The sequence below is a fragment of the Equus quagga genome, chromosome 2 (assembly GCF_021613505.1).
Source record: "Equus quagga isolate Etosha38 chromosome 2, UCLA_HA_Equagga_1.0, whole genome shotgun sequence".
NCBI lineage: Eukaryota > Metazoa > Chordata > Mammalia > Perissodactyla > Equidae > Equus > Equus quagga.
The window spans coordinates 127,762,372-127,789,680 of NC_060268.1; the positions used below are offsets into that span (position 1 = coordinate 127,762,372).

General features: G+C 39.9%; 1 protein-coding gene across 1 annotated transcript; it reads right to left on the reverse strand.

Moving 5' to 3' along the window:
* Window positions 1-26,371, reverse strand: SUPV3L1 (Suv3 like RNA helicase). The gene is made up of 15 exons (XM_046654534.1): window positions 26,049-26,371; window positions 18,002-18,079; window positions 17,514-17,621; window positions 16,422-16,536; window positions 15,107-15,275; window positions 13,378-13,489; window positions 10,851-10,928; window positions 8,945-9,036; window positions 7,630-7,810; window positions 6,987-7,080; window positions 5,817-6,036; window positions 4,279-4,359; window positions 3,762-3,938; window positions 1,126-1,274; window positions 1-472 (listed from the first exon to the last, which is right to left on the reverse strand). The coding sequence occupies exons 1-15, from the start codon at window positions 26,317-26,319 to the stop codon at window positions 37-39; spliced, it is 2,361 nt and encodes a 786-aa protein (XP_046510490.1). The 5' UTR covers window positions 26,320-26,371; the 3' UTR covers window positions 1-36.
* Between the last annotated feature and the right edge of the window lie 938 nt (window positions 26,372-27,309).

A 27,309-nucleotide genomic window follows, 5' to 3' on the forward strand; every position in this document is an offset into this window, starting at 1 on the left:
TAGATTTTTATTTGCAAAAATATAAATAAAATAGAACTAATCTGAATCAGGTTCCTTCTTCTTTCTTCTTGTCCCTTTTGAGTAAGTCCCAGATTCCGTTATTTCTTTGCCATGCTCAGTTCGTTGTGTCAACCACTCTTTTTCTAGCTGTTTCAGCATGTCTGCAGTGAGGAGTCCTTGCTGAACCAATCTGGAAGCAAGGGACTTCTCTCCTGCATGGGGGCCGGGTGGCTCAGCAGCTTTACTCCCGGAAGTTTTGGTACTGCGTGTTCTTCTAGCTTGGCTCTTTAACGTGCCTGACAAACGGGACTGGCTCTCTGTTGACAAGCTCTCCAAATTCAACAGCTTATGTGTCTCTGAAATTTTAATCAGTTTGGTGATGTTGTGCACACCATCTTGGATAATGCCATCTAGCTCTTTCTGGAGGTCTCGAACAAAGCTGGCATCTGGAAACATATCCATAAATCGGTAGCTGGGAAAAAGACACATTACATTATAGCAACAGCTCTTATCACAGTTGTTGAACTACTCTCGATGACATAACTACACCTTGACACTGATTAATTCCAAATATTCTGTTTTTGCAAACTCTGTCCAGCGACTTTGCTCAACCTTTATTTCTGCCCCAATACACTAAGGAACATGTCTTTATGAGTGGGTCTTCACTCGTATCTTAAGTGATTCCAAGATGCTCCCCAGTGGGACACGCCCCTTCTTTGAGAATCACAACCTAGAGCAGTACCTCTCAAATGTTAACATGCAAATAAATCACCTGAGGATCTTGTTAAAACGCAGAATTTGATTAAGTCTGGGGTGGGCCTGATACTCTAGTTCTAACAAGGCCCCAGGTGATACCGACGCTTTTGGTCCAGGGCCCACCATTTGTGTAGCACGAATCTAGAGACCCTCCTCACCTACCTCATCTTAACCAGAATCATACAAACTCCTCATGTCATTTCTGGAATGGGTATAAACCAGGCTCAACTGTCTCAATGGAGAATAAACATAATATAGAGCACCCTGCAAACAGGTGCCTAATTTGAAAGAGCAATAGATCATTCATAAAACCTTTGATTTGCCATATTACTTAGAAAAATTAGAATACATAAAGGAAAAAGTTGGTACCTCAGCCACAGGTAAAGATCCAAGACATCATGGACAGCTTCAAGATCCATGAGGTCTTTAATATTCTTAGGTGGAAGTAATGGCCATTTAATATACCGGCGCAACCAAGAGAAGGTCAGGGGCTCATTCCTGCTAAACTGCCTGGCAAACTGAGAGAAACAGAAGAGTTTGGTAAAAGAATCAGAATTCACTTCAGTCTGTGATTAGGAAAAAAAAAGAAAGCACAACAAAATATTAACTGTGGGTGTATTTCAATAGGCAGGCTGGTTTCTTTCCTTCTTTATACTTTTCTATATTTTTAAGGACATTTAATACTTTATATAGGTACTTTTTTTTTTTAAAAAAAAGGATGATTTCCTTCTTTTTCCAAAACCAGGGCAATAATACGTGCATCAGAAGTTGTACAAGAACTAACTTTCCAGGGCCTGAGCCTATGAACATTTCACCTTCTAAGTTCAGGGCAGACTGTACCTCAAGACTCTCATTTCTATCCCTTCATGTGATAGTCCCATAACCTCAAACATGAGCTTAATCTTCTGTATCTTGTTAATGTCCTCTTTTATTCACAGAAACTCTTTGAGGTGGCTTGATGCAAGGTTGGTCATGAGTCATTCAAACTAGTAAAGAGACAGTCTGGTTTTGGCCAAGTCACCACTCTGTGCTTCAGCTTTCTCATCAATACCATAAGACCACCATCCCTCCTTCTTGAATCACAAGACACTGTTGGAGAATGTGCTTTGAAAACCATGCTGCCCCCTCGACACTGCTTGGCATGATTACACATCACAATACACTATAGGAGGCAGGAACACAAACCATATAAGACCTCTCAGGCAAGAGTTTAAAATCTTTAGCTTCAACAATAAGCTGATTTCAAATGGCTCAATTCCTGATTATGGAAAATTCTCTCTAAATGTTTAACTTAAGCAAGGCCAATACTTTAGAGAGGCAAGGCAGTTTTAGAACATTTGTGGTTAAATAATGTTATGATTTTATTAAATTCAGTCTGGTGCATTCTGCTAAGTTTAATAAATATCAAGTAGGATAGTCATGAAGGATGGAAATGTGACCATGCTAAATAAGCAGGACATGCCAAACGCAAGTTCTCTGATAAAGGCAGTGTCTTTAATATTTTTGGCCAACACTAGCGGAAGCCCAAAATGGAAAAAAGGTAAGTACAGAGCTGCCTAGAGAGGGGGAGGGAGAGATGCCCATCTATGCAGATACCTCCATCCAGCAGCCAGCCCTAAAGGAGCTCCGTGGAGCACAGTTTCAAAACAATTGTCCTAGGAGGCATGAGAGGCCATCAATGGAATTGAGCTTTTTTATAGTTCAGTAATAACGGAGATCAAGAAAAAAGGAAATACCTCTAGATTTCACATTCTAACCTGTAAACAGAACACATAAGCAACTGTTGACCTGTACTGCTTCAAACTCCTTATTCCTTAGTAAAATGCTTCCGCTTCATCAGAATAGCTGCTTAAAGGATGGTGTAAACAGAGTCAGGGCCATGCACTCAAGCTCCACCCAGGTCAGTTTACAGCATTTAAGCCTTTGTCACAAAAACTTCAACCTTATGCTAGCTAGCTCTCTCACAAATGCCAGCTCTAAGAAATATATTTTCTAGGTAAATATCTGGCCGTAGAACACCTCTAAGACATATTTAGGGAAAAAGAGAAGGCAAATTGCAGAACAATTCATTATAATGAGAAAACACCCACAAACAAAACTAGAATTTCTACACATACACGCACGCAGGCAAACACAACAGAAAAGGTCTGCAAAGATACACACAAACTGACAGTAGTTACATCAGAGGACTGATATTGGGGGTGGTAGCCCAATTTAATCTATCTGTAATGTTTCAATTTTGTGCAAAGAGAAAGTATTTATGTATTAATTATGTAATTTAAAACATAAATTTAGACACAGGGTTGATAAGAACAGAGCTGGTATGTAGAATGCTAAGGTCTATAGAGAACACGGCAGCAAAACTACAATAATGAGATAGGAAAAGATCCAAAGAGGGGAGCTTTGGGATTAGTGGGGTGAGGAGCGCACTCCAAGCAGAGGCAATAGGGTGAGCACGGGCCCAAAGAGGGGAGAGGACACGGCGGGGCCTGCAAGTTCGGCTTCCATTGCCCTTCCCTGGCCCCTTTGTTTGGGTGAATCCTGTGCTCCTCAGAAGTCAGAGATTTGTATCCTGACCCAAATGAGTTAAAAGAAAAGGGGCTGGAACCTTGGCACCGAAGCCCAGGTGAAACAGCAATCTCTGGGGCAGTGTCTTGGAGTTATGAAAACGGAGCACTATTCCACTGCTAATCCCTAACCCCCCTCCCTTCCAAAAAGTTACCAACAGCAAAGAACAGAGACCCCCGTCCTTCGAAAAGATTGTGATTATCTTTGTTTCAGCTTCTTCACAAAGGCTACCATATAAGCTCAAATACAAAGCAAGAGTTCACCTTTCCTCAAAAAGTTATCCTTCAGAAATAAAAGCCACTTTATATTTAAGTTCTTCCATAGTATTTCATATTAAAGGGTGCTCTCCGATTGTTTTATTTTGAATAACAAAGTATTGTTTGGGGAAAATGCATCAACCTGAAACAACTCAAAATATCATAGAGATAAAGGCTCACCTGTAACAATGACGAGCAGACAAAAGGCTGCTTCTTGTTGATAGGGGCTGTGCAGAAAACATACCGCACTCGCAGACTTAATGGAATGTGCTGGATTAATTCTGCAGAAAATTTAAAATCATCCATATTGCAGACAAAATACTGCCCATCAACTTGTGAAAAGTCTACAAAAATATCCTGGGGGGAAAACAGATAAATTACTGGACTAATTGGGCATGAATAAAGCACTCATGTCTACAAAAGACAACCTCTTGAATCCATAGCAGACTCAGAAAGGCTGCTGAATTCACTGCCTCAAGCTAAAAGACGCCCCCACAGCCTTCCCAACCTGAGATACACAGAACTGCTTAGGAGAAAAGTCCCAGATTGTGAGACAAAGTTTTCACTTTCAAGATAAACTTCATAAATAGCAACTTCACTAAAACAGACTATCCAGTCATGCTCACAAAGTTAACTGGTAATTGTCTGGCATATCAACATTTTTAGAAAAGAGATTTAGAAGTGAGTTTCTACTTACAATGAGATTAGAAAGCGTTGTGTCAGGGAGATGGTAGGCAAACATTTCAATCTGTTCAGCAGTTGGATGAAGACCAGCTGCCTTTAGTAAAAGAAAAAACAACCTTAAGCTTATTTTTTTTTAAAAAAAGGATAAGTTTTCTTAAGTTATTTCAAGATAAAATCTATATTCAGGCTAAGCTGTCATCAAATGAATTAAATGACAAGAATTTGAGTAAAATAGAGAAAGCATCATTATTGTACTATTTATTAGCAATGAGGAAGACTGATGAGATGATTTAATAACACTACATATATTAGTTATATATAAACTATTTATTTTAGTTATATTTCTAAAATATATGATGATCTGATAGAGTACCAAAAATGCTTTTCAGGGTCTCAATTCTCTCTACTGAACAAAAATGAACAAGGAAAAACCTAACAGGGCAATAAAACTAACATACATACATGAGTCTAAACTGGAGGTCAGTTATCTCTTTAACAGTATACTGCAGTGTTAAGAAATGCCCACAGGCAAGCATAAGCAAGAAAAAAGAGAGAATGGAAAAAAGAAAGAGGAGAGGACAGACATAGGAGTCATGGGAAGGAGAAAGAGCACAAGAAATGAGGTTCAGAGGAGGGAAATGGGGTGAGTCATTATCAACTGCACTTTTTTTGGAGGAAGATTAGCCCTGAGCTAACATCTGCCGCCAACCCTCCTCTTTTTGCTGAGGAAGAGTGGCCCTGAGCTAACATCTGTGCCCATCTTCCTCTACTTTATATGTGGGACACCTGCCACAGCATAGCTTGATAAGCAGCGTGTTGTAGGTCTATGCCTGGGATCCGAACTAGTGAACCTGGGCCACCAAAGTGGAGTGTGTGACCTTAACTGCTGTAGCACTGGGCGGCCCCTATTAACTGCACTTTTAACAAAAGCAACAGAAATGATTTCAACCACAGCTTTCCTCCAGGAACTTTTCCTTACATTATCTCATTTATAGTCCTTTTTACCTAGGGTCACTGAAAAATTAGATGAGCCATGTTAAGTGAATTTTCCAGGCAACTTTAAATTGTAACAGTTAGTTTGTTTAAAACAGTATACTTCTGCCTCATTAACTACACTAACCAAAATTTAACCTTGTCCTTACTGGCTCGAAGTTGTATTGCTTAGTGCTGTTTTTGTCCCACACTCAAGGGTTTCTTCTACATTCAAGCTTCTGGCACTTTTTCAGTCAGGTGACATAGCTGTGTGCCCACCTGAAGCAACTGTGCCCGTCTCCACCCACTGCTAGATTATACGAAGAACTCAAGGAAAATCAGGTTTACTAAACTTGTTTAATCTGGATCTGTCACTTGCATACCATTCTCTGACCAAGCAGAGTCTATGACTCTCCAAAGCAATAAAGTAGGGCTTTCTCGACATGATTTTCATGGTGCAAAATTTTCTTCGCTTGTGTCTGTTTTCAGCTGTCTGAGGCAAGAGTCTGGAAGGTAGGTAAAGGAAGGATTGACTGTCCTCCACCACAGGGAGGAAGTAATTAACATGTTACACCTTACCCTTATAGGATCCACAGGCCTATTCAAAATTTCCCTTAATAAATTGAGGTCTTCTCGATTCATTGTTGTAACCTCTCCTTCTTTAAATTTCGAACTGAATCTACCAGCTCTGCCAGCAATCTGCAAAGCTTGAGAGGTGGTGATTGGTTCTATTTCTTTCTCTCCCTTTTCATTGATACTGGGCTTTATAAGGGAGTAAAAAATAATTCTTCTTATGCTCCTGAAATAGAAATAAAAGTGATCTCACAGACTGCAGTGTGAAAAACCCTCCATCATCTGGGTCACTGCAGAAATGCTCACTCTGATTCTATTTAGGTCTACTTGCAATCTTGCCCACTATTTACAAAATAAGGAAAAGAGGTTTGTTGGTAATTCTTTTTCTTCCCTTTAAAGAGTATTGTTTAACAACTGTGTAAATTTACTAGAAATCATCAAATTAACATTTACAACAGTCAAGGGTAAATAGTATGGAAATTATACCTCAATAAGACTATAGAAAATAACTTTTTTTACAAATAAGCTACATAGTTTGTTCTCAGATTGGTTTTTTTTTCCCTGCTTTTTCTCCCCAAATCTCTCCAGCATACAGTTGCATATTTTAGTTGTGGGTCCTTCTAATTGTGGCATGTGGGACGCCGCCTTGCATGGCCTGATGAGCCGGTGCCATGTCCATGCCCAGGATTCAAACCGGTGAAACCTGGGGCCACCAAAGTGGAGCCCATGAACTTAACCACTTGGCCAAGGGACTGGCCCCCTCAGATTGCTTCTCAAAGCTGGCTGCCATTAATGGCTTTGAATAGTTCTTTGATTCATATAGATGCCTTCATTCCCCAGAGAGGAATATTTAGGCTTAATACTATTACCCCTAGAGATAATGGTTAGCCCCACATGCATAACAGACCCTCCACACTTGTTGACTGAGAAACCGAAAATAAAGTGAGGTAACCTAACAGGTTAGCAGTGGTAAGGAGCAGCACTCAAAACTCCTAGTGCTACAAGATATTTTCTTTTTATTCCCTCAACAGCTGTAAGCAAAATAAATCTCAGATCTATACTAAAATACCCATTCTCCTAAATCAAAGTGTTTAGTCATTCTAATACCAGTTAGAAATTTTTTAATTGCCATCTAAGCCACTGAATATCCATCATTATTAAAAACAAATGACTTACAAATTAAGTCCCATGCCAATTGCATCTGTAGCAACCAGGATTTTGCATGGATCATCAGGATCATTAAACTTTTTTGCTTGAGCAAGTTTGGTCCCTAAAATAAGAACAGTTTATGTTAAATCAGCGTTCTCAATCTCTTACTACACTACACTAAGTATATCTCGGAAACCCTCATTTTTATGCAAGAAACTCTTATTGTTTTAAACTTATTTCTTCATATCCTCAAAGAACCACTTATCCTTTATTTCCACTCCTTTAAATAATCCCATATAGAGCAACACAATTCCCCACCACATTAGTCTTAGCATTTCTGAGGACACTTATTAACAGATTTCAGGACTACAACCTGAAGAATATTACCAAGTTCAAATTTTAATGACATCTCTATAAGAAAATCATCAGCTCAACATTTAAAATATAATCTAACAATAGCAGCAAATAACAAGAGCTATAAATAATTAAAATATTTTTATGCCCACCAAGATGAATTAGTGAAATATTTCTTCTACATGACCTATAACAAATTACTAATATATCAAGCAACCTAATTCAACATCTTTTATGGTGTTTTCTACACATATCTCAACATAAATGGCAAAAATAGGAGATTTCATATCCTATCATGATGAAAGCCAATAATTACCAGGTGGGAGACTGCCATATATAACAGCTGATTCCAATCCCCGAATTTCAATCTGCCGACTCACAGAATAAATATCATTCTTGCTAAAACAGACAATGCAGTCCCCAGGTCGAAGGTTGTCTAAAGATTCTAGTGCATGGTCCAGCACAGTAATGGGGGTAAGCCTCTTATAGGTTCGAACCTACGATAAAGACATGATTTGTAAAATACCACACCTAACTCAACTTCTTGTAATTAATAGAGTGAAAAACTTGCAAAGCAATCAAGAGTAGCTAAAAACCTGACAAGATCCCATGTTTTTCAAGAGAAAATAGAGAAAAACATTTATTTTGAAATTATAAATGTTACCATCAGTTTTCACTGGTATTTGTAAATGAATAAAACGTTAAAAAGATCAGGTCTGATGAGGATTGTTCCAGTTCTAGACTTCTGTGATTTGCTTAAGAACACAAAGTTAATAACAGCAAAGCCCAGACTAGAACCCAGAATTTCTTCCACTACATTCCATTATCGCTCGCTGAAAGCTGAGCACAAAACTAAGGTAACAGACCAATTTAAAAATATTTCTTGGGGCCGGCCCTGTGGCCGAGTGGTTAAGTTCGTGTGCTCCGCTTCGGGGGCCCAGAGTTTCACCAGTTCAGATCCTGAGCGTGGACATGGCACCGCTCATCAGGCCATGTTGAGGTGGCATCCCACATGCCACAACTAGAAGGACCCACAACTAAAATACACAACTATGTACTAGGGGGATTTGGGGAGAAAAAGCAATTAAAAAAAAAAAAGATTGGCAACAGTTGTTAGCTCAGGTGCCAATCTTTAAAAAAAAATCTCTTATTATAGAACTCTGGCAAAGAAAATGAAAGCAGGATGAAAAGGAAACTAGTTACTTCCTCCTACTCTAGCAATTTAAGAACGAGATATAAACTATCTCTAGCAATTAGATGGATATCAAAGGCCCCAATATCTGATATCTAAGACTTTGAAAACCACAACCTTTTGCTGAGCCTCAAACTTCCAACCTTACTGATTTATTTAATTCTAAGGAGATCTGCTCAAACTCCAAAAGCTTTTATCATGAGAAGATGAAGCACCTCCTTCCTGCACTTTTGGAAGACTTAGGGTGTGATGGCCACTCTGTCAGAACTTCAAATCGTAAGGTTCAACCAAGTGTGTATGATCTAGCCAACTACGAGGAAACAAAGCTTTCTTTTCATTTAAGTTCTGATTTTGCCACTACCTGGGGCCTATGAAGCCACTGCCTGGGTACTGGGCTATTTGCTATGCACCCTTGAGAACAAAGCACATAATCTGGTACCTCAACTTCCTCCCCAGTTGTGTACATAAGCTCAGTAACCAGGTCAATAGCAGCAGATTCTCCACACAAATGGACTTCTTCAGCACAGAGTCCTGTTAAATACAAAACAGGGATTTTCTTTTTTTTAATTTTAAAGATAAAAAATTAAACATGCAACACTTTACATAGCAAAAATACTTAAAGTTTGCTACCTACTGGTTTACAACTTTACAAGTGTTTTCATAAATATTATCTCTTTGATTCAAACCTCAAAACAACAACCTTCTAGTGGGCAAAGATTATCTACATTTTTATAAATTTCAGGGCTTTTAAATTACTTTGGCCAAGGTTTTGAGTGTACTAGAGGGTGAAGCCAGTCAGGACTAGAACCTGCAAACTGATGGATAGTACTGAACATTAGACCCATCTTGTGGCTTTCAAATTAGGCTCCATGGACTCACTGAGGTGCCTCAAGAGACTGGGGGCTGGCGGGCAGAAGAGCCTCCAAGCTCCTTACTCCTCAGCAGATCCACTTTCATCTGTTTTACATTACAGGCTTCAATGCATACTCTTTGAAGAAAGAGTTCAGCTATTTGTTTTTAAATGTGACAACACCTGACCCACAACATGCTGATCAAAAATGCACTCCAATATCAAGCAGTAGAAACATTCCTTCACGTTCCTGGACCTCAAAAACTTCATTCCCAGTAGCCTATCCTAAAGAAATAATAAAATAAATAAATAGAAAGCTATGGCCACAAACATCTTTACTGCAGCATTATTAATAAGAGGGAAAATGTTCAAAGCTATGGAACAAATTACAGCACAACTCTTCAATGGAGAACATGTGAAAAAAAAGTATGAAACAACAGAACTAAAAAAGAGCAAGATACATAATTATATATATTCACAAAATACCATACGCATGAGAAAAAGACTGGCATGAAATACCAAAATATTAATAGTGGTTGTTTAAATATGGTGAGATTTGAACATTTTAACTTTAATTAAATGGTTATGCTAATTTTATAATAGGAAAAATGGACTTCCCCCTACTAAAATAATATTTAGAAAATAAAAACTCACACTTAGCTGACTTTTTTGTTTGATTTGTGTTAAAAAGAAAGGACCTAGCTGGCTCTCTTTGGCAATGTCAAGCAGATAAATGCATCTCAGTGCACATGTTAAAAGGCATAGGTTTTATAGCATTAAGACCACCAACCTAATACATGCACCCCTATGTTCACTGTAACATTATTCACAATAGCCAAGACTTGGAAGCATCCTAGGTGCCCATCAAGAAAGAAATGGATAAAGAAGATGTGGTATATATACACAATGGAATACTACTCAGCCATAAAAAAAAAGATGAAATCTTGCCATTTACAACAACATGGATGGACCTTGAGGGTATTATGCTAAGCAAAATAAGTTAGAGGAAGAAAGTCAAATACTGAATGATCTCACTCATAAACAGAAGATAGAAACAACAACAGGGCCAGCCCCAGTGCCCTAGTGGTTAAGTTTGGCATGCTCTGCTGCAGGGCCCTGGGTTCTGTTCCCAGGCATGGATCTACACCACTCCTGTCAGTAGCTATGCTGTGGTGGCGGCTCACATACAGAAAGAGGAAGATTAGTAGCAGCTGTTAGCTCAGGGTGAATCTTCCTCAGCAGATGACAACAACAACAAACAACAACAAATATAGAGAAGAGATCGGATTGGTGGTTACTAGAAGGGAGGTGGGGAGGGAGGAGGGCAAAAGGGGCTGATCAGGTACATGTGTATGGTGATGGATGGTAATTAGTCTCTGGGTAGTGAACATGATGTAAATCTACACAGAAATCAAAATATAATGGTATATACTTGAAATTTATATAATGTTATAAACCAATGTTACCTCAATTAAAAAAAAAAAAGACCACCAACCTAGAAGTGCTCTGGTCCAGGCCCATCCTCTGGCTGGATCTTTAATCATTTGAATTTCATCAATCACAGCTACTTCATCTTAAAATAAAAAGTTATCATGAGCAATACAATCTACTCAAATAGTATTATAAATAAATTACACCACCAAAATTCAAGCTTTCAACACTACTATAATCATCATCATTGCTCACTAAGTGTTTCTTTTCTGGCAGGCTTGTTCTAAGTACTTTACAATTATAACTCATTTAATCCTCACAACAAACCTATGAAGTAAGTATCATCATCTCCATTTTACAGAAGAATAAACTGAGGCCCAGAGAAGTTAAGTCACTGGCCCACATACGCAGTATGTGCAGTTAGTAAGATCTAAAAACATGAAATTCAAACCCAGGCCATCTAGCTCCAAAGCCCACACTCTCAACCACTCTACGGCACTCACTGCTTCCCAAATCGAGCAGGTTCATGTGGCCTATTTTCCGCAATCTCGGAGGCAGCCTGGAGAATCTACCCGGTAAGAACTAACCCACCTACTGAGTAGTAGAAGAAAGTATCTATGCTTCCAGGAACAAGAAGCAGATAACCCTGCAGCAGACGAAGCGTCTCTACCACAGGAACCCCGCTGGGTGTCAGGAGCAGAAAGCTGAGTAGGAAGCGTAATTCCCTGAGCTCCAGCTACACTCATTCTTAGGGGTTTTAAGCTCATCGCTATAGGAAAAATTAGTGCTTCATTTTATTTTATAATGCCAAAATGTTTCCAAACATATTATTTTATTCTCTTTAAGTCATATAAATTATATTTTAATTTTCTCCCCAAAATACCAAGGAGTTGGAAGGGCACGTTAAAAAAAAAATTTAATATGCCTGTAATGACATTTATGAAACAAAAGAAAGCTAACTTTAACTGAAAAAGCATCAGATTAAAAATTACTTATCACACTTGGGTATACACAAACAAGATTAGAAAGAGGGGGCAGAAGAGGGAATTTTGATTTATAAACTTCCGTGCTATTTGAATTTTTACAGTGTATTACTTTTATATTAAATTAATTTTTTAAAAACTATCCATTTACTCAGAAAGTTAAGATAAAATGAAAAAAAACAAGATACCAAAGAGTACATAATACATAACCCTTATGTTATTTAATGCCACACTCACGGTGCACACATAAGTATATGAATACACAATACGAACACAAACAAAGAAAAAGTCTGGAAAGTGTCCACCCCAGGGTTAACATTTGTTGATTCTGGATGGGTGGGATTGGGAGATTATGTATTTTTTTTCTTCTCTTTGCATTTTTATATTTTCTACAATGAAGATATGACTGCTGATATAATAAGAGAAAACAATTTTCACTTAAAATATTTTTAAAACTACTTCAATAGAAGTTCATTGAAGTGATGTATATAATAGTGAGAAACTTTAAACAACCTAAATATCCTTTAATAGGGGAATGAATAATTTTAGTCATAAGATGGAATACTATATAACAGTTTAAATGAATAAATTTGAGAGATATATATAAAAAACAAGACTAGATCTAAAAATGTGTAGAATGAAAAGCAAGTTGTGGAACAATACAACATGATAATCATACAAAGGTTTTAAAACATACAATCTATAGTATTCATAGGTAATATACATCAATGATATAAAAAAAGGCAGGAAAGATACACAAAATATTTGACCGCAGTTAGATCAAGAGGGGAGAGGAACTGAACAAGGAAGTGATAGAGAGGAAACTTCATACGTGTTAACATTTTAGTTCTTTTAATAGAAAAAGGGAAAGAATATTCAAACACTGATAAAAAAAAAAAGGCAAGCAATAGGATATATTGGAGTAAACGAGGAAGCCATTTGGTGTAAAGCTAATTTGGCCTGACCTTGTTTTTTGCAAAAGGGCCTGAAGCGGCCATTGAGCATGCATTGTATATCTGCTTTAAGCATTTGCTCCGTCCCAAAGACAAGAACAAACCCCCTTAGGATAAAGGTACAACTTCCCCCACATTAGCATTTTCTTAAGGATAAGCAGCTTTCCCTAGACTAGGAATCGATTGCCGTGCCCACCTGTGACCACTCAGCTCTGAGACAAGAGACCCGCTACTTGCTGTGTCCATCAATTGCTGTGCCAGCTAGGCAATCTCATGACTATTGTAAAAGGGACACTTCAATCATTTGTGATACATGCTCTTTGATGGTGTATAACCACTCTGTACACCCCCATTTCTTTGGAGTGCTCATTCCTTTGTGGAAGGATTCTCCAGGCTGTACGGTCCTCACATCTGCCTCATAATAAACTCACCCCAACTTGGATTTATAAATTGGTTATGGATTATTTGTGTTGACAATGCAAACAAGACAGAGTCCGGCATTTATTAGTGGTGGTAGGTACTGGGTATTTATCGTACTATTCTCTTCTTTGTCCCAATTTAAAAATTTTTTCACAATAAAAAATACATTTCATATGTTCATACATGTTTTAAAATAAAAAAAATCATAAGGTTTTTTTAAATGGCATATACATACAAGGAGTTGTAACGCTACACATTTCAACAGTACAAGCCACATGGGCAGCCTGTTTCCCATCTGGCTCTACTGTCACACGCTCTTCACCTGTTACCAAGTCACATGGCACACCCTAGGATGACACAAAGAAAGCTGAAATTATTTCCACTTAGAAAACAAGTTTTGGATGTTTAATAGAGTATTCTCTCCATTACCAACAAATTTATTTGTCTAATAGCTGAAACAAAATATAACCGATTTTTTAAAAAAGTTTTTTATAAAAAATAAAATAAAAGCCACTCTCTTACATAACTAGGTAAACTTGGAAACATCTCAAATCAGCTAAATTCTCAGGTAACAAAAGCATGAGAAATTGTAGCAGTTTCATTTTTTAACTGTACATTTCTGCACTATTTCAGTTCATTAAAATAAAATGAACATGAATTGCTTCTATATTCAAGAAGAATATTATAAATAAAATTTAAGAATGTAAGGATCTAAGATAATTCCTTGAGAAGGACCAACATCAATGCTACAGTATAGTAGAGTGATCAACCACCCCAGTTTGCCCAGGACTGAGGGGTTTCCCAGGAGGAAGGACTTTTGCTGTTTAATCTGGGAGACTCCAGGCAAACTGGGACAAGTGGTCTCCCTGGTGGCCTGAAACTAAGCAGGAGGAAACATCAGACATATCCAAACTGAGTGACAGTTTAAAACACAACTGACCTGTAGTCTTCCAAAATGTAAAGATTATGACAAAGAAAGACTGAGGAATTGTTTCAGATTAATGGAAACTAGAGATATGACAACAAAATACAGTGTGAGATCCTGAACAGAATCTCAGGGAGAAGGGAAGTAGCAGAGGTGTTGCTATTGGACAACTGGCAAAATTTGAATATGGACTGTGGATTACATAATAGTATTTGATCACTATTAAACGTCCTGCTTCAGATAAATATCCTGTGGTTATGTAAAAGGAAGTCTTTGTTCTGAAAGCATTTATGGATAAGAGGGCATTATGTATGCAAATTACACAAATTTTTCAGAACAAAAAAGAGAATGCAAATTACCTACCAAAACTGGTTAATTTCACATTATAAAGTCATAATAAAACAATGAACCAAAATGTGGCCCATTTAGTGAAATAATGCCTCAGATCACAGGGCATGTAGTCCTTTACAGGTCTGAAAAGGTGGCTTCAGTCTTTATCATTAGTTCTAGTAGATAGCATCAGAGGTCTAATCTAAAAAAGGTAAATTAACAGAGTAGTGGTTAATTCTGAGGAGGCAAAGGAGGAGTTCAAAGGGAGTTCCAACTAAATCAATATTTTATTTCTTAAAAAAAACATAAAACAAGCATGGCAAAATGTTAGAATCTGACGGGAGTTGGGTAGTGGGCTCAGGTTATTTGTATGTTATTCTCTGCATTTCTCTGTATATGTGAAATTTTCTGTAATGTTGTATTTCACTCATTCTAATACACACATTTTTTCACATTTTAGTATCTCTGAAATCAGGATACATCTTAACAATTGATGGCATATCAGAGTTCAGTTAGCAGCATCTTTTTCTTTCTCAGTTGTACATAAAATAATGGTACGTCTCACAACTGATGGCTGCTTAGATGCAACGAAATATGGCAATTTTTGTTAATGGTAAATTACTACACACACCCCCCCCCTCCACTTCACTCTGTCCCCAGCCCACTCCCATTAACAAGAAAAAGAGCGAATATTTGGTAATATACTGACAGCCGCATTACTCTTTTCGAAGATCTCATGTGCCAGTAATTTTAAAGGGCCACAGTACACTCCAGATTTTGCTGATAAGTATTTCTGAATTGCATGATAAGTCTTTCCACTGTTTGTGGGGCCTGAATGGAATATTATCTTCCGCTGTATGGCTCTGGCTTCTGGGTACCTAAAACATGAGTAGGTAAATAGCTTAATCTCATTAACCTCAAAATCCATCCTGGCAAAGGTATCAATTAAAAAAAATTCCAATGAAACATCCTCTTAACATTCACAAGATATCTTTGAAAAACTAAATTAAATGAGTTTCATATCCATGCTAAAATAATGACTGCTTTCCAAGAATGGCATTTACTAACTAGAGGACAGAAAAATGCAAATTAATCTCAGATATTTTTGCCATTGTACCAATCCCTTTTCCTCAGGAGTTACTTAAAAGAAGTTTAAACTGCTGTTAGCTCCATCATTTCACATCATTTCCACAGCTCTAAACACATGATCCCTAAACAAATATTCCCAGGCTTCTGAACTTCAATGTATACAATGTAATAACTGAGTCTTCTGCTTCTGTTCATGATGAATGGTACCGGACTTGCCCTCCCACCATAAACAAGAAATATATGCAGCAGCTTCTTGAGGACATGGACAACAGGCAACGCAGGACTACAAGCCCTGAAAGAAGGGCACTTGAGATGGGCCCCAGTGTACCCCAGTAGGACGCAGGGAGGTGGAACCCAAGCAAAGTATGACAGTCTCACTGAGCAGAGCAGCAGGTATCAAGTTCAGTGCTGCTGAAGCAGCCAGACTTTGAACAGCAGTGTGTGGAAGTGAGGAAAAGAGGCAATGGAGGGGGAGCCTTGAAGCCTGTGGGGGGGTTCCCCATGGGTCCTTGGCCAATGGCTGGGCTGAACATGTGCAGGGTCTAGCAGACAACAGCTTGCTAAGGGTTTGAGTGGAAAGTCTCAAAGAGGGAGCAAAGTGCTAGGAGACGGTGGCGTTCCAGCCACGGTGGCGGCAGAGAGGGAATACTGACACTCTAGAGGCATTCAGCTGAGACACCAGAAAGGCCACATCTGGACCAGAAGGACAATATCCTAAAGTAAGGGCTACTCTAGATCTGTCTTAATAAAACCTAAAACCAAGCCTGATCAGGGTCAAGGGGAGACACCAGTTAATTAACTTCCAAAATTAAATGCCAGTTTTTCTAGGGAGACTCCTTATGATTTATCATCCAGCATACAATAAAAAAATATAATGGCCACTAATCTCCCAATTAGAAACTGAAAATTTCAAATCCACAAATGAAGAAACTAACCAGTTAGGTGGTATTCTTAAGTCACTGATTTTACGTAGATCATCCTTACATTCCAAGACAGGAAATATCTGTTTTGCATGTCTCAAGAAAAATGGAAATAAATCATCCACATGAGCTGGAAAATAAAACAATGCATTAACGCGTGTAATCTACATGTTATCCATAAATGAAGTGAGTGAACCCTTTTTTCTTTGTGAGTTAAATTATGGGGACACTGCCAGGATAAAAAGGAAAACCCAGGAGCAAGGACCTCTATCCTTTTCTGAGATCCTACTTTGTCTTACATTTTCCTCTTAATTTCATTTATATTTTCTAGAAAAACAGAAAACTGGCTGCCAACCACCATATTCTACTCCTCCACAAACAGGTAAAGATCAGTACTGGTGAAAGTTAAATTAAAAATAAAGAACCTGGAAACATACACTAGAGAGAAGGCCTGTGGTTACTGAAGAAAAATGCAGGTGAAAATAATTTTTAAACCACAGAGACCACTGAGGGACAAAACACAAAAGTGAACTCATTCCTCAGCAAGAAGTCTCCACACCTTAGTGGCTCTGAGGAGGGTGGGGCTGTATCCCACTCTGCTTTGTATCCAGGTTCTAGCTCGATGCCTAGCACAGGGTAAAGGTTTAATAGTCAAATGCATCTTAAAAATATAATCAAAGTCAAACTGTCTATGGCAACAAAATAATGATGCTTTACATTTTCTTCTATAGCAAAAGCTTTGTCCTGATATGAGGAAGAAGAAGCCAGTGGCAGAAACAGATGGAATCTGCTATGTATTAATTCTATCTTGTGTGAGAGTTCATTTCACGGTGCCCTATATGAACAGAGTGGGAAGCAGATGGTGACATATTAAGGCCCCAGGCTTCCTCCAGTCTAAGACGCATGGGTGATTTAACAACTAGCTCAGGGACCCACTATAAAAACAAAAGGACCTAGAAGGCCTCAGGAAAGCACTGAATTATCTACAGAGGATGTTAATAGGGCCTGTTCTCAGACAAATAGCCCTGATTACAGAAACAAACATGAAGTATGGAAAGAAACAGAAGGTATGTTCAACAGGATTTTTTAAAGTCTCTAAACACTTGCCTGCACTGAAGCAAATATCATTCAAAATAATGTGAATGTCCACATCCAGGGAATGAGACTGCATGATATAATTTCTAAAGCTTATGAAAGCTTGGTGGAAGAGACGAGCTGTGGGAAACACAAAATCAAAATAGGTAGGGCTTAGTTTTCATTTCATTTCTCATTAAAAAGAAGTACATATACACATCACACCTAACTCATCAAAGTGTCTTTTTTTTCTAGTAGTACAGCTGGTCTATTACTGTCTGGGCTAAAACTGAAATCCTAGCACAACATGCAGGAGAGCTGAACACACAGCTCCTTTGCCATGTGTCTGGTTAGCCAGGGACATCTCGCCAGTCTCCTGCCCAGACAAAAGCAAAGGTCAGGAACATCCTCCAGATTACAGTGTACTTATGTCCAGACCACACAAGGTGCCACACAATACTGACAAAGCTGTAATCTAAGAAGTAATAAAATATCTCTAATGGAAAAATTATTAGCCTTACCATCGAGTCCATAATCAGCAGCCAGCTTCTGAATCTCTTTCCTCTTATAAAACTTGTCTAAGATCTTCTTTACTTCATCTGGAAGAAAGATATCAAAATTTAACATTTGTTTAACATTTGTTTTCCAGATAGAGAAATGCCCAAAAAGCAAAAGAAACTTGAAGTCATAACACTCAAGGCAGCAGTCTACTGAGTGTTGCAAGAACCTAAAGGTTTTAGTTGATCATAAACTCTTTATGGTTTAAGTGCAATGGAGTATCTAGAAAAATTATAGTCAAACAATGCAATAGTCCTGTTCTACTCCAGAGGAACAAGCAAGTTGCTACAGGATTAGACAGTGCCCCTAGCCTCCATCAGGCCACCCTTAGACAACCACATTCTGTTTCATTTACTTACAACCATTCTGAACATCTAAGTGAGCAGCTAAAAGGCATCTAGAAAGACAACCAATACTGTCAGGGCAGATCATCGTGTTTTCACACAAATGACTAAAGGAGCCAGGATGACCTTTAGTTTGAAGAAGATGATTTTAGGGAGGACAGATTATACCTATCTTGTTCTAGATGGCATAATTAAAGTCAGTGGGAAGTGAGGGAAACAGATCCCAGTGGAATTTACACAAGACTTTCCTAACAATTAAAACAGTGAAAAGGGCTGCCTCACAAAAGTGCCGGCCCTTGGGGGTGGCCCAGTGGAGCGGCAGTTAAGTTTGCACATTCCACTTCTGCAGCCCAGGGTTCCCCCGTTTGGATCCCGGCTGCAGACCTACACACCACTTATGAAGCCACGCTGTGGCAGGCATCCCACATATAAAATAGAGGAAGGCAGGCATGGATGTTAGCTCAGGGCCAATCTTCCTCAGCAAAAAGAGGATTGGTGGCAATGTTAGCTCAGGGCTAATCTTCCCCCAAAAATAAATAAATAAATAAAAAGGAAAACAAAAGTGCCAGCCTTCTGTCACTGAAAGTACTCAAGCAAGGCTTAGATGACTGTATTTCAAGAGTGATGGCAGGAGCCGGCCCCGTGGCTGAGTGGTTAAGTTTGCGAGCTCTGCTCCGGTGGCCCAGGGTTTCGCCAGTTCGAATCCTGGGTGTGGACATGGCACCGCTCATCAAGCCATGCAGAGGTGGCGACCCACATGCCACAACTAGAAGGACCCACAACTAAAAAACACAACACACAGCTATGTACCGGGGGGCTTTGAGGAGAAAAAGGAAAAATAAAAACTTTAAAAAAAAAAAAAGAGTGATGGCAGAGAAATTACTGTGTGGTAGGGGAGGTTGAATTAGATGCCTGATGAAGTAACATGCCACTGTGAATAACTTTATAGGTGAAAATACTTTAAATCAATCAAACTGAGATTGTATTAACATTGTACATGTTAATTGTGCTGCATTATTCTATAGAGATAAATATTTCACTGATCCAGCCGCACACTCTGCATTTCTGGGCAGGGAGGCCAAAATTGAGGATACAACTTTTGTTCACGAAACACAAAAAGGCCAAATGGCCTGTATTTTTAGCTCCCACAAAAGTGCCAACTGCATTTTCATACAACCACAACACACACAATGCTCACTGAAGAAATTAAGCCTGAACAAAGCATCCCACTTCCAATAATTTGTTTTGCAGAATGAGGGGATTTCATAATCACTCGTTTAACCACTACAGTTGCCCACAACTAAATGTGAGATACATACATATATATATCTCCCATCACAGGCAGCTATCCTCATATTTCTGGGTTTCTGTTACTTTGTACTCAGTGGGGGCAACAGTTTCTTAGCATCAATAGTGGAAAAATCAGTGGCAAATAAAAGATCGGAAAAAAAGCACATGCAATTGCTTGGGGAAATTCTGCTGATCTACAAACTCAATAAAAACCGAAGACATCACATTTATTTAGAATTAACCCATTTTCTGTAACTAACACTCTCGAGTGTTATACAAGAATGATGATAAAATGCTTCAAAAATATGAGGTTTCTCATGCTAAGTGAAAGAAACTAGTCAGGAAAGACCACATATGATATGATACTACTTATATGAAATGTCCAAACAGAAACAGAATATGGATTAGTGGTTGCCATGGGCTGGGCAGAGGGGAGAGGGAGCTAGCAGAAATGGGGAGTGACTGCTATCGGGTATGGGATTTCTTTGTGGGGTGATGAAAATGTTCTAAAATTAGATTATGGTGATAGTTGTACACTCCTGCAAATATATCACTTAATTATACACTTTAAGTGGATGACTTTATGGTATATAAAAATGGTATTTTAAAGCTGTTTTAAAAAATGAGTATTACCCACACAAAAAAAGAGATTTCTCTGAATCAGTACTTTATTTTACCTAAAAGGATTTTCTAAAATCCACCATGAATTTTTAAAAGATAACTGCAAAACATTAACACAAGGGAAATAGCACTGAAAGAAACTGCAATCTACAGAAGTATATAGATACATAGTTTTGTTTTTCATAAAAATTAAGCTTTAACTGTTTCATTGTTCCTAACAGAATGACCTGATTTTTGGTCATAATTAGTTCTCATTAAAATTAACAGTGATTAAAGGAGACACTCTTTGGATTTCAGCCACAGTGGAAATGACTCAGTCACAACAACTTTTAACCAGGCAACAGCTTTCTCCCAGCTCCCTACAATGGGGGCCTGGGACTTAATATCATTACTTTGAGATTCAACCTCATTTGCTAAAATTAAGAAACCCACTGCAAACTCTAAGCAAAACGTTCAAGACAGTCCATCAGAGTAGATTCTCTTCTAAGATGCAAATGTCCTCACGTGAGTCTTTACACAAAAATAATGATCCACTTTACTCACTCCACTGACATCAGGATGAAGAACAAAGTACTACAGGGTTGGGACTACTTAAACCTTATGATTTACCCATTTTGTTAAAATGTTTTAATTCACTTGTTTCACTGTACTCATCAGTAATTAACTAGAAGCCCATCCAAACACCAAAGCTACATGCTCACTTGAGGGTTGGAGAAGCAGATGGGACGGTATGCAACTCAACTTCTTCATAACAGAATTGGAAAGGCCAAAGGTAAAGTGGAAACAGAGGTGGAGAGAAGGGATCAGGAGAGGTGAGAAAATCTCCAGGATCTAAAAGGGAAAAGCAGAATCAATCCTGAAGAGATTGTATCAAAGACCACCTAGTAGTGGCATTTAGTTCCTGCCCCTCTAACATGGCAACTAGTATTACTATCCTTGTCACTGAATATGAAGTTGCAGCAGAATATCATTCTAGTAGTGGCAGGAACTCATGCTGAACCTTTCACGTCATCACAAAGGGAATTATAAAGAAGTAGTACTAGATTTGCTAAAACTGCAATATTACAAAAATTAGGCTAAATATCTCTGACATTTCTGCATCTCTTTCAGGTGATGGGTGTGACGGCAGCATTAAGATTGATGAGCCTTGGCTTTTCCCTACACTGCCAAATGTGTCTGTACCTGATATACGTACATCAAATTACAGTGACGTCGTTAAGCCTCTGCTCTTTCATAAGGTTCCTCTTGCAACCAACAACATGATTCTCAACCAGGAAGCCAGAGGCGCTCTGATCAGAAAAGTGTTGCCTAATAGCCTATACTGAGACTGTCTCCATAATCTCGACCCCCTTAGCATTACACCCTAATTCTGTACTTCATAAGTGGTATGCCAGAACGTATCAGTTCAGGTGTTTTAACAAGCAAGCTTCCCCAAAACTCCGACTTCAGTTCACCCTAATAGGGAGGTGAGTGGCTTCAACCCTCTTGCCACAGCTCTATGAACCCAAGTTCCAACCTGCATCTAGTCATCTACCACCACTAGAATCTATGAGCAAACTACCACAAACTGCCTCAATTAATCTGATGCCTTCCCTAGGAGTCACAGCTGCTAATGAAATCCACCATCAATTTTATCTGTTGCTGCCACCTCCCATAAACATGCCAGTGATGAATCAAAAATCAAAGGAGATCATGATCTGGAGGTGCATCCGTCACCCATGGTCAGCCTGGGCTCACCTGGCTGATCTCAACGCCTGGGTGCTACCCTCCTCCTTCACTGCTCCATTTGAGACCACTCAAAGCTTCCGGCTTGGTCAACTTTCCCAGAAAGAGGAGGGCCACTCTGCTGTCAAATGTAGCTCCAAACACTTAAAAATTCATAACAGTGCCCAAAAGACACAAAAACACTGCTATGGTGGAACCAGCTGATTATGAGTAGAAATATATCTAGTGAATTTTACACTGGCTATTAAGAGCCTACAGAAAGAGAGGCTAAAAGAAAATCCCCTATTTATACAATAAGCTAACAATTTGTACATTATTTTGTTAAATCCTCACATCAACCTATATTATACAGGTAGGGTAGATTATTTGGGCTCCTAGGGGAATAGTTTTTCCAATTTCCACACATCACAGATTCTACTGCAGGATAACAACCTAACGTTTTTATTTCGCAGGCAAGAGTCACCCTAAGCTAACGGTTGTTGCCAATCTTCCTCAGTTTTTTCCCCCCTCCCCAAAGCCCCAGTGCATGACTGTATATCCCAGTTGTAAGTCGTTCTAGTTCTTCTAAGTGAGCCCATACCACAGCAAAGCAACTGACAGACGGGTTCTATGACTAGGAAACAAAGCTAGGCCACCGAAGTAGTGAGCGCTCAGCTTTAACCACTAGGCCAGCAGGGCTGACTCAACAGTCCAACAACTTTTAATTTCATTTTTCAAACAGCAAATGTTTAGTACAAATGATACTAGTTTGCATTTTTTTCACCCCCTTACACTTTCCAAAGTGCTTTGCCAAACATGTTATGATGATTTTCACAATCCAGAGATGTAGGCAGAGAAAATATTATTCTCATTTTACTAATTTGGAAATGGAGAAGAGGTAAGTAAATTGTAAAGCAGGTCAGTCACTTAAGTACCGTATGACTATCACAAATATGCACCATCTTTCTACTTGTAGTCAGTCAATCTACATCCACACGACTAATGTGTTACATTCAACCAGAAAATATATATATATATTCAGCACCTACTCTGTGACTAGATGAGTGCTTGACACATAGTAGGCATTCAATAAGCATTTGGAGGGAATAAAGACAGTGTCTACCTCATAAGGGTTATTAGGAAGATTAAATGAGTCACATGCTTAGATTGGTGCCCGTGTCTCACAACCATTCAATATCAGCCATTCCAGTTAAAAAAAAAAATGAGGGCCCAGCCCGGTGGCAGAGTGGTTAAGTTCACACGTTCTGCTTGGGCGGCTGGGGGTTCACCGGTTCAGATCCCAGGTGCGGACATGGCACCGCTTGGCGAAAGCAATGCTGTGGTAGGTGCCCCACATACAAAGCAGAGGAAGATGGGCACAGATGTTAACTCAGGGCCAGTCTTCCTCAGCAAAAAGAGGAGGATTGGTAGTAGTTAGCTCAGGGCTAATCTTCCTTAAAAAAAAAAAATGAGGGAAACACAGAGGCATTCTAGGCAGAAGGGAGAAGCACGTGTAAAAGGCCCTGGGGCAAAAGTGCACATTTCATCAATATGGCTGAACGTGGAGACTGGTGTGCTATGACACTGGAGAGGTACCCAGGCCAGATCAGGTGGGCCTTACAGTCCATACTAGTGACTGAGGACCCTTTTACACAGGGGACAACGGCAAACATTAAACAATTTCATACAGGAGAGCAACATGATTAGATCTTTGTAAAAGAACATTCTGACTGAAGGCAGAGAATGGATTAGAGAGATCAAAGGTGTCCAAGGAGACACGCAAGGACTATTTCAATAGCCCGTCAAAAGACAGAACCTGGTAATTTAGGCTAGGTTGGTTGCAGTGGAGAAGGAGGGAAGAGAATTAATCCAATAAATATTTATGAGGTAGAATCAACAGGACTTGTCAACTGGACTTTCTGATTGTCAGAAGTAGGGGGAGGGGGATGGGAAGAACCAAGACTACCAGGTTTTTGACCCGAGCACCTGGAGAGGAACAGGGTGAGGGGTAGATAAGTTGTCTTGGACATGCGAAGGTCAGGTGCACATAAGAAATCCAAGCGGAGATACCTGGTAGGCAGCTAGATATACAGGTCCAAGGAGAATGAGAGCAGTCCAGGCTAGAGACAAAGATCCGAGGGGAATACTGACTTGAGGGGAAAGGAGAGAGAACGAGCCACCCTAGGCAGACAGCGTAGAATAAGAAGGCAAGGTGACACAGGACAGAGACTTGAAGTACACCAATGTTTTGGGCGAAGAGCAGGAAAGAGATTAAAAGGTCACAGCTTCTTGTCTCAATCTCTGTGCGAAAATCTTGATATCTTAACCATGAGGTTATATAAGATTGTAGTAATTCACTGTTCTCTGGAGTCCCTCTTGCAATGCTGAAAACAATCATTCTAGTAAGTTCAACATCTGGACCAATCCTAGCCAAAGGAAATGAAAAATCACCCAGCACACACTCACTCAATGAGGTATCTAAGGATTCTCCACCAGAAGAAAAGCTCACGCTGACAGTCCACAGCTTCATTTTACCTCCTTACTGGGAGCATCAAAAACATTCACACTTTCAGATAAATTGCAATAGCTGTACAAAATAAGAATTTATCTACCACAACTAGAAGGACCCACAACTAAGAATATACAACTATGTATCGGGGGGCTTTGGGGAGAAAAAGGAAAAAAAAATCTTTAAAAAAAAAGAATTTATCTATATTTAAATTTAATACATAAGGCAAATTATCTCACAAATTACTGTATGCTTTAAAAAGGGAAAACTGTTGTTTAATGGGTTTAGAGTTTCAGGTGCAAAATATGAAAAAGTTCTGGAGATCTGTTTCACAACAATGCGAATATACTTACTAGGGAACTTTACACTTAAAAATGGTTAAGATAGTAAATTTTATGTTATGTGTTTTCATCACAACTTTAAAATAAGTAATAATATAATTACATTATTAAAATTATCAAAATAATATAGCCCCCAACTCCAAGTAAAGTGAACCGGCTTGCTTAACACGGGCTTCGAAGACCTTGTTAAAGAATAAGATACTGTGAGTTCCATCACGTTCTTAGTGTAAGTATTGTACTTCTGCCCTGAAAACCAGGATTTGACCCATAGCATGTTGTAGTCCATATTTTAAAATTACCATAGGAAGCAACAATGTGGCTGGTTGAAGCTAACTGCCTGAAGATAGTTCCTGGGCAGCTAGTGCTCTGAGGAGCTACAGCATTCCCTCAGCCTTCCTGAGCTGCATTTGCTCAGAGGAAATTCCCTCACCTCCCTAATCATCCAGACACTCAAGCAGTACAGCCCTATAATCCGAAATTCCCCTTGAAAACATTCACATGCCTCCCTACCAAATCCATCCAAAGTTAGTTTTGGGGACAAAACCCACTGCCACTTGCTGATGCTAAGCGATTCCTTTCTCTCTGGGGCCCCAGGTGATCAGAGTACCCACCACCTTTAGCAAAGACATCAGTATCATGGTCTACTTTGTGTCACAGTTGGTTACCCATATGTCTTTCCTCCCCACAAAACTTTTAAGTTTCTGGAACAGAAGAGATCTGGTTCTGAGTCTGGTTGCTCTCGGCAACCACCATACCGCCTAACACAGCGTCTGGTTTGTGTAAGTGCCCAATGACAAAGACTCTTGAAATAAGTCCTCTCGCTTTTCACTGCCACACTCCCTTGCCTCTTCTCGGGGACAACAGTTCTGGGCAGCGAGGGAGGAATAAAGAAAAATGCTAGAAAATGCGCTCGTCCACCTAACGACTCATAAAGGCTTCCATCACAAGAGAGTTTAAACCATTCACAAGCAGGCCAGTGAAAGGGAAAAGACCCCTTCTAGGGTAGCACATTAAAAGACTAATCAGACGCAGTCCCAAGCCTTGAAGTCACAAACCAGAGAGGGAGGCAGACACTGACAGGCACGAGAGCAACGCTCGAGGGGACCTCGGGTCTCCAGGGGAAGGGGGTGCATTTTCCTCCCGGCCGAGCCGGGGCCCTACAAACACCACCCCCGCTGCCCTCGCCAGCTCCTGCACTCACTCTTGTCCAGAGGGCGGGTTAGCTCGGCCCCTACGTCGCCATCCGCGCTGGGGCCCTGAGGTTTCACAGTCAGCGGCACGAACAAGGAGGTGTTCGGGGCTTTGGAGCCTCCCGAGGCAGAGGAGGAGGAGGCAACGGCAGGGACGCGCCCCAGAGCCCCAGGAAAGGGCCCAATGTGGGCGCGAAGGGCAGAGCAGACGGCTGCCCGGTGGCCAGCCCGGCGCCCCGCCGGGAGCCGAGCCCACAACAGGGCACACCGGGGGAAGGACATCGAGGCCGCAGGGCCTACAGGAGGCTGGCTAGAGCAGCCTGGCGACACGGCGGTGGACAGTGACGCACATCGTCGGCGCCTACTGTCTGGAAAGACCCAGACCGAGCAGGGTAGCTGCCCAGAAAAACGGCCGAACAGTAAGGAAAAAGTAGTGCCGTAAGATTGCTCTGAAAGGGAAAGAAAAGCTTAGAAATGAAAACCAGAAAAAGATAGATTCTTATTCTCTCTCTCTTTCACTTGAGATTGGGGCCAGCTTTCTCTCAAAAAAAGAAAGCAATCAGGCACCTTTGGGGATGTCACAGACAAGAGGCGGGGCCTGCGAGCTGTGTTACGTGACGCAAGCTGGCCCTTTCGGTGAGCGCGTGTTCAGAAGCACGTGGGCAGCAGGATCAGCAGTACGGGGCGGACTGATGGAGGAAAGCGTGCATGTGCTGTGGACACCGGTGTGGTTTGCGGACTGGGACGCTAAGGCGCGTTTCCCCAAAGTTTCTTGGATTCTTAACTTTTGTTTTCTGATAGAGTAGCGTTAGAGAACATAACTTGATCTGCCCTTCAGGAACGTTGCCAAGGAATTTTGTTCTACAAGTTCTTAGATAAACTCGTATGACGTGCGTAACTTATACTTTAATGTGATCAGTTTGTGAACATCATCCTAGTAGCTGATATGTCATAACCGCATAGCAAAATATATACTCCCTACCCCGGCCAAAGTTTAGTTTCGTTTGCGTTGGTTGGATGCTGTGTCATATGAGGTTGCAACTTCATATTCAATTCAAAATATGCTGATAGATTTTCCACATCTGTCTCTCATTATACTTAAAACGTTAAGATCTGATTTGAAGGAGCGTATTGTGTCTTATGTAATACTGTGTGCCAAAAAGGATTCCAGGAACAATTTGCTATGTGCTTTTGATTCACAGTACTTTTTAAACATCGGGGATACAAATAGAAGGCCACTTGCCCCAAAGAGTTTCTGACCTGGTTTTGGTG

Coding starts and splice junctions, on each gene's coding strand:
- SUPV3L1 (XM_046654534.1), bottom strand. CDS start 26,319: ATGTCCTTCCCCCGGTGTGCCCTGTTGTGGGCTCGGCTCCCGGCGGGG. Junction 7,081..7,629: donor ATATGGCAGTCTCCCACCTG/GTAATTATTGGC, acceptor TTCTTATTTTAG/GGACCAAACTTGCTCAAGCA. Junction 6,037..6,986: donor ATTGGCATGGGACTTAATTT/GTAAGTCATTTG, acceptor TTTCTATTTCAG/GAGCATAAGAAGAATTATTT.